The sequence below is a fragment of the Salvia hispanica genome, chromosome 3 (genome assembly GCF_029641045.1).
Source record: "Salvia hispanica isolate PSC_SH4W2 chromosome 3, Shi_PSC_v1, whole genome shotgun sequence".
NCBI classification, from domain to species: Eukaryota; Viridiplantae; Streptophyta; class Magnoliopsida; order Lamiales; family Lamiaceae; genus Salvia; species Salvia hispanica.
In genome coordinates, this window is record NC_142694.1 from 25,876,434 (window position 1) to 25,884,751 (window position 8,318).

Below are 8,318 nucleotides of genomic sequence, written 5' to 3' on the forward strand. Positions count from 1 at the left end.
CGACACGAACATGACACAAAATAATATTATAGTATACTTAACGTGTAACACGAACACGACACGAACACGACACGAAATTTTCGTGTCCTTATCGTGTCGACACATAAGGACATGAACCCAATAAGCTTTGACACATACCCATTAATTCCGTATGGGTTCGTGTCGTGTTATCGCGTCGTGCCAAAAATTGTCAGCCCTAATAAATATGCATAATTACTTCATCAATCCATTTTTTAAAATAAGTGCAATTACTTCTCTTTGATAAGAAGAGTTTGGACGCAGATTGGCGACAGCATACTCACCCGTCATTGCTTACCTAATTATCAATTATTTTGGATTTTTAATTAAAAAACCTAAATAAAAAATTGCTCCTACTTTGTATGAATGGATATATTGTTTCAAATATACCATATGAAATGTCAAGTTGCAAAAAAATAGGTTGGGAGGAAATGTGAGGACCATTTAATAGTTGGGATAATAATGTTATTATAATTGCCGAATTCTCAAGTCATCCTAAGTATTACTCCCTCCATCCCAGATAATTCGTCCCAGTTTTCCATTTCGGTCCATCCCACATGATTTGTCCCACTTCACTTTTACTATTTTTGGTAGTGGACCCCATATTCCACTAACTCATTCTTATTCACATTTTATTATAAAACTAATATATAAAGATAGGACCCACATTCCACTAACTTTTTCAACCCACTTTTCATTACAATTCTTAAAATCCGTGCCCGGTCAAAGTGACCCGAATTATCCGGGACGGAGGGAGTAATTACTAATAATTAAAATTATTAATAATTAAAATTATTAGTGTTGTTTTTATGATTTTGGTGATATACATGTTGTAAGGTGGCATTGCATAATTTGTTGCGAATGTAAAGTATGTGCGCTTCGTCGCTGAGTGAAGTGATGGAACTCAATTTAAAATTTTAATATAAATTGCTATCGTTTGTTTCTAATATTAGAATTAAGTGGACTACTTGTATTTTTTATGTTTCTTTTTGCAATAGCCAATTAACATCTTTCAACTTTGAGGAACCTTTCCTTTTACGAATTAAGATAATGTTTTTTTAGAATTTGGGCTGTGCCTACTACACTTTACTGTATTATTTATTTTTTTCACTTCCTATTGTGAAAATTCTCACTTTCTATTTGCAGTGGATTTTTTTTGGATTGAGCATTACAACTCAAATCATTAAATTGCAGTTGCCAATTTGCCTTTATTAAAGAAGTGAATAGCGACGTAGATAATATTTTTAGATTAACTCAGACACTTTTTGACACAAAATTAATAAATGTAATTATATCTATTTTATAAAACATGTCTGAAAATGACATTTAATTGACCGCAAACGGGAAATTTCAGTTTTTAGATTAAACTAGTATCACCCACGTGCGATCCACGACCCATTCTCTTTTATTTAAACTTATTTTATACTGTAAAATGATTTCATAAATTTATAAAAATGTCATTGTATGAAATCTAAAATCATAAATATATAAAATAAAAATAATTATTAAAAAATATAAAATCAAACAAAGAAAAAAAAGCACATATACCGAATGAGAAACAATATTATTATTTCAAATTCTAAACTCATATAACCAAATAAGTTTATAAACTAAAAATTGCACACAAATCACATATCATTTAAATCACTTTGATCTATAATACAAAAGATCAATCACGAACACATGTCAATAAAAATAATGTATAAATATATATTAGAAGATAGTCAAATCGATCAAAATTATCAACAAAAATACAGCAAAATAGCATGGAATATACAACCGATATGCATGCATTTAGCCGAAAAAAAAAACTGGTTGCACACCCTAATAGTATTCCCGCATCGCCTACTTCCCGTGTAGTTGCTACTACCCATACCACGTCCAGGAAAGACAAATGAATAAGAGCTGCCACCAACCTAAGTTTCATATAGAGCGCTACATGAAAAAATTATACATTCGACACTTCACAATAGTACATGAAGAAAAGGAAAAAAAATCACATAATTAAGCTCGACACTTCAAAACATAAATCACTTCCACCATAAAGACCTGCAAAGAGAACAACATAAACAACACGAAGAAGAATTTGAAAAGGCCGTGTTCATGCACGGCCGCAGCAAAGAGGGCCACCCCGTCTACTACAAAGTACAAAATTATTTGTTCTTTCTCTAGCATCTCTAGTACTCAAAACTGTATTTGGGAGCACGGCCGAAGAGTATAAATTGTAACCCTCCAATCTTAAACTCCTGCATCATTATAAAGCATGAAACATATTTAAGAGTTAGAAAACCAATTAGATTTTGTTTTCAAAAAGTATAAAGACATTATACAGAAGTCCTACTCCTAAAAATACAACCTAAAAATGTAGAGAGTTTGAGAAAAGGGAAAATACTTTTGTAGTTGTGTAATTTCATCTACAATTCTATGTCATTTATAGTCACAAAATGAGAACACAAGGAGTCATGGAATTAACACGACATAAATTACAAAATTAAGATGGTGGAAGTTATAAGACAGGCCATGGAAAGAATTAAAATGGCATAATTGGAATGTAACTCCTCTTATTATTAAAGAAAATGTATTAAGTGCAACATTACCACTAATTATATCACTAATCCACTAACTACGGAAATTAAATAATCAACTAACACTTAATCACACGTGTTATATATTTTTAATTCATCTAATATCTATTTTAAATGGCCATTTCCCTAAATACCTCTAAAATTCCTCTTATTTTCCTAAACACCCCCAAAACTCCCCTTATATATATGTATAGATTGGACACCATTACATGATTTGAGATCCAATTTACATAATTTTAAGAATACGAGATCAACGCATGAGAATTTTTTCATTTTAAGAGATTTTTTCTTGTTTTTCTTCTTTTCTCTCACAAATTACGTGAACCGACCAAACTGTCTATTACCTTATCTTCTATTATTCCATCGCGAGACGATCGGGAGATCTATCCAATCACCGACTAGTTGATACTGAGTTCATAATTGTCCACTGATAGAGAGAGGACCAAGATGAGGACGAGGAGAAAATTGTGAACTCGCCAGTGATTGGATCGATCCTCCGGATCTGTCTCGAGGACTAAGAGATAATAAGTCTAGTGCCAATTTGGTCAGTTTAAGTATTTTGCAAGGGAAAAGAGGAGAAAAAAGACAAAATTTCGTAAAATGTAGAGTTTGCATGCCCCGGTTCGATATTCTGGAAAAGGGTAAAAATATGTAAAATATTGAGAATGGAATAGGACGGAGAAACCTCCATTGAAGGAGGATGAATGAGAAACTGATACGAGAGGGAGGAGAAAAGGGAAAATATCTTTATTGACTACATTATGAAAAAGTTGACTACAATTTACAATAAAATGCCTTTTATATATAGGCCGAGAATAAAAGCTAAACTAAAACCTAATTATATTTTATTTTCTAATTCTAATAAAATATTAAAAAACGGTCCAATTTAATCCAAAAACCTGAAATCTCCCTTGAGGTATTGACTTTGTATCAAGAACAAGCTTAATTTAGGTGGTCTCAAATAGAATTAGACAGAAGCTGCTTTCAATGCAAACATATTGATAATGCAAATCTACGAATTGGGTTAACAAATTATAACATTTTATTTTTAAAACTGCGAGTCCAAACAATCAAGCTTGATGAATGAAGCATCATTGATTAATCTACACCTTTCTAATATACAAGAGAAATCCAGTTTACATTCCCTGCCATTCCTATCCAGGAAAAAAAATTATGAGCAGAGATAGCTTTGCTCCTCTACATACAATTAACAATGGAGGAGAGCTCTGTTTTTCACCAAGACAAGTGTTTCATCGCCTACTTGACTCCCAAATTCCTCTTTGACTGCTCCGTATCCGCCTTCACACTCTGCTGTTCAGCCACGAAATTATGTTCTCCATGATCTCTTCCTTCTCTCGTTCGAAAAGCAGATCGTGCAAGAGCCCTTCGTAGAGCATGATGTTTTTGTCGCTCGATGAAGCCTCCTTGTACAGCTTCTGAGATGCTTCGGGGTCGGATACTGAATCGTCACTCCCGTGGAGAACAAGAAACGGTGCTGCCAGCCTGCTCAAGTTCTGCTGCAAGTATGCAGTTATCCGAAGAATTTCGTAGCCTGTTCTTACTCTGATAGCTCCAGTGAATACTAGCGGATCTGAATATTTTGCCACTAGTGCGTCTGGATCCCTTGAGACCGCGACGCCCCTCTTGTTTGCTGCACTGAATTGGAAACGAGGAAACAGGAAGGAAAACACCGGAGCAAGCACCTGAAATTAAATAGGTATAGTGCTTCATGCTAAAAGCTACATGAATATGTTATCATATTTCGTTTTGAAGAATAGGTCTATTAGGATTGATGATTAAACCAAGATTTGAACTTACAGCAAATATTGGATGGGATGGCTGTACTCCTATGGCAGGTGAAGTGAGTACGATGCCTGCTAGGTGCTGTTTCACTTTCGGATCAAGTACGGTCTGCTCGTCATGTAACATTCATCAATTAGGGGTAAGATAAAGGGACTTGTAACTGTGACAGTGTAAAAATAATTAATAACATATTCAAATACTACCTTCAAGATTATAGCTCCACCAGTTGAATGTCCAAAGCAGAAGCATGGGAGTCCTGGATTTTCAGCTAAAACCTTGCTGAGAAACAATTTCTGTTGACAGTAGAAAATGGGGGAATCAGAGAAAAAAATATTTGGAGTTCTGTACTTATTCGCAAAACTTAGTTATATCTGTACAAAAGAGAAGATAATACCATATCATTAACTGCATCATCAAGAGAATGAACATAGGCGTGCAATCCATCGCTGCCACCATGCCCTGGATCACGCTAAATTATTAGATCTATCTCATATGCAGTGCTTGTGTCGTATAACAAGTAAAATATCCAGCATAAAGTTCTGCAAGCTCTGCACATCGAAGTGCCTTACTCACAATAGACACTGAGTTATTAAAACCATCAAAAACACATTTATGCTTATGAATCAAAGCCAAAACCAACTACACATAAGACCAAAATCTGATCCAAAGGCTGTGGAGTACCATGAAGGTGGTTTTTGAACATGGAAAATTTATTCATCGATGATTCAGTGTCCAATTTCTTTCCCTCTAATGCAATACCTTATTTGAAAATTTTCCTTAACTGGGGCAATTGTAATACCTTACTTGACAAATTCACTTAACTGGGGCTATTGTTACATCGCTACATGCATTCGCTAGTATGGAGGAATTATGAGTGTATAAGCAGATATCCATGTCATTTTTCCCTTTTGTTAAAAAGTTTTCCTTGTCCAAATTTCAGAAGCATTGGACGCTTCTATCAATTATCACATTTAAGGTAGATGTAAAGACTCAAATAACAAGCTTACTCATGAAGGAGGCTTTGCATGGTACTTTTAGGCACCAAGTGCATCCACATTGAAAAATATTCATCCCCTGCAACATCCAAATAGATATGCATGGTTGAATTCTATCACATCTAGACTATAAAATAGTAAAACAAACAGGGCTTTCACTGACGTGATCATCTAGTATTTGAAGAAGGCAAAGGATGCTTGTTGAAAAGGATCGAGGAAGACTAATCTCCACCTAGCATTGAAATGATCGTATCTTCTCAGAAAATATGCTGACAATTTTATTTGTAAAACAGCAAGGAAGATTTTGTCAATGCCACGCTATAACAAATGAGTTCTCATCCTGCAATGCTGTCCTCTCTCACACACACACACAAAAAAAACTTCTTTCACAAAGATAAACATATTCTTCTTTAATTGACCAAGGTCCATAAAATGTGCGGTGTCTGGCTAGGAAATACCAATTCGAACAGTAATTTCAACTCACCAACCCAGTCCATTCCATAAACTTTGAAACCATTTGCGTTCAGTTTCTTGGCAAACGCATCATATCTTCCATTGTTTAAAAAAAGATACACACATTTAATGCACGTAAGTAAAATTAAAAATGAAAAAATCAAATTGTCAGAATTTTGAATCAGGATTCATGACCATTTCTATGCTCTAGTTAGGCAGACCTGTGTTCGTTTAGACCATGCAAGAGAATGACCAGCCCCCTGCATCAGAAAACAAACACGATAAACTCTGGACCAAGAAGAATTGTACAAATTCAAGAAAATTTGGAACCACAAAAAAGAGGAAAGAGGTATTGCAACAATAAGGTGCACATTGTAGCATGAAGTTCTTAGTAGAAATGTGAACAGAACTGTGCACCATGCATAAAATAACCACTTGAATTCATTAGTCGTGACGTAAATCGCATCACAGGCAATCCTTATTAGTCATATACGCACATGCACCAATTAATAAAGCAATTAACTTCTGTGCTTATTTCAATTGTCTATCAGCCTTAGATTTTTTAATGAATAAAGGAAGAATGATATGTGAATTGAGTACTCTACTACTGCAGATTTGAACTATGATGGAATTTTGAGTTGTCTACAACTCAGCCGTTACTCTTTTAAGGCTGTTAACACTACCAGATCTTCACAATATCTTAGAGATGAGAGCCAGATAAATTAAAATCATGTGCATGAACAAAATAATGGAGTCCAGCTTTCAGTTTGATATTGAGCATCAGTTATTATTAGTGAACTAGGGCCTAAGAAGTATAAGTAAAAACAATAGAATGTATGTTGGAAATTAATTATTCACGTTGCCAATCTTGCTGAACTTCTATAAAAATGGTAGACTGGGATGACTTGGTTATAACTTATAGCAAGTCTTTGAAGCAAATCAATCAAATAAGCCATCAAATTCCGTGGAAGTTAAAACATGTTACAGCACAAGAGGCTTATGACCAACTTGCTGTTTTGTTGTTCTCATTAAGATGAAAAAGTAAGATGCTTCTTCTACAACTAACCTATCCAGCATCCTTCTTATTAGTGAAGTCAGGAAAGAAAAGTCAAACCCTTTCTATCAGCTCCAGTCCGGATTAGCTCAAAATATAAGCAATCATCAATTGCTCTAAAATTGAGAGAAGTGCCAGGAAATCCCAATAATTATTCCAAATGAATATAAATTTCCAACAAAGACTTTGCACATGAACCATACTTTTGAGGTTTTTATTTCAATAACCCAGTCAATCGTTTCATATTCAGAAAAAGAAAAGGAAACATAGAACATTTATTTTCCTTCAATGAGTTCGCAATAAAGGCTTGTACACCAACGGATGTGGCCTATTCCAATTATAGCAGTAGTAGTAAGTTTTTGTTTTGAGGGAATTTAATACTATGTTCTTTTGTGTATGTAGTTAATTTTAGTGATGCGTAAATAGAAACATGATGATGCATATAAAAGATTAATTATCTACCATAGTAAAATCAAATCATCATATAAAATTACAGAAAAGATATGAATTGAGCCAAAAGAGGCGTCCACGATTGAGTAAAATTGGTGTCACCTCTGGACGTAATAAACAACGAAGAGTCCCTGGCCGTATAATCTCCGCCTCCATTATCCTCTTCCACCCTCTTAATCGCCATCGCCCTCCGCGCCGCCACGCTCTTCATCGGCACCCTCACCACCTTTTCCTCCGGATCGGAACGGCAGGATGAGGATAAGGAAAAGCGCGCACGCTCCTCAGCGAACGCAGAGACGACAGAGCGCTGATCCTCCCGCACGCGCCTGATGTCCGCCATTCTGGTTTTCACGAGTATCGGTTTGGGATAACAGTTTTTCATCGTGATTAATGGAGCTTTGTTGAATTTTTTATCTCGGATTTACGATTGCGCTAATATTTTGAATTGAAATTCTAGGTTTCGGAAATTCCGAGCAAATCATATGGAGTACCAGAAATTAAGTGAGAGATTGGTCGATGATTCGCAACCTTCAAAAGTTGGTTTCAGTGATTCCGACGATAGCGTAATTCCTACTTTAAAACAACGGAATTGAAAACAAACACGCAAATATTTACTGATTTACAAATGCAAATGCATTGAAGAGGTGAATAAATTAGATTGAGATATGGATATGGATTTGTGTTTTTGGGGGCGGAAGCGGAGCGAGAGATTGTGGGGATGACCCACGGACTGCCACGTGTACGAATTACCAAATGAAATGTGGACCCACACATCGCCACGTGTGATGTTAATTATTAAGATATAATTAATCGTCAATCACTACATTTAACAATGTAGTAAGAGCACTCCCAATGGTCTCCCTTATTTCTCCCTAACTCCTGCCACATCAGCACCAAAATTTATCCCCAGTTTTTAGCCAACTTTTAGCCAACCTCTGCAATGGTTTCTCCCTTATTTCT

General features: G+C 35.3%; 1 protein-coding gene across 2 annotated transcripts; it reads right to left on the reverse strand.

Moving 5' to 3' along the window:
* Positions 1–3,697: 3,697 nt before the first annotated feature.
* Positions 3,698–8,014, reverse strand: LOC125211158 (uncharacterized). Of its 2 annotated transcripts, XM_048110866.2 has the most exons (8): positions 7,461–8,014; positions 6,076–6,114; positions 5,565–5,633; positions 5,414–5,480; positions 4,801–4,865; positions 4,610–4,699; positions 4,422–4,514; positions 3,698–4,306 (listed from the first exon to the last, which is right to left on the reverse strand). In XM_048110866.2, exons 1-8 carry the CDS (start codon positions 7,512–7,514, stop codon positions 3,905–3,907), a joined length of 879 nt encoding a protein of 292 aa, XP_047966823.1. In that variant the 5' UTR covers positions 7,515–8,014; the 3' UTR covers positions 3,698–3,904. The 2 variants fall into 2 exon arrangements, with proteins under 2 accessions (XP_047966823.1, XP_047966825.1); XM_048110868.2 differs by lacking the exon at positions 5,565–5,633 and having other exon boundaries at positions 7,461–8,013.
* Positions 8,015–8,318: the final 304 nt, after the last annotated feature.

What these genes read in the sequence shown, in the direction of transcription:
- LOC125211158 (XM_048110866.2), bottom strand. Translation starts at nt 7,514, where the DNA reads ATGGAGGCGGAGATTATACGGCCAGGGACTCTTCGTTGTTTATTACGT. An exon ending in CATGGTCTAAACGAACACAG is followed by an intron (nt 5,634 to 6,075) that starts GTCTGCCTAACT and finishes TTTCAATGCTAG; the next exon opens with GTGGAGATTAGTCTTCCTCG. An exon ending in GTGGAGCTATAATCTTGAAG is followed by an intron (nt 4,515 to 4,609) that starts GTAGTATTTGAA and finishes CATGACGAGCAG; the next exon opens with ACCGTACTTGATCCGAAAGT.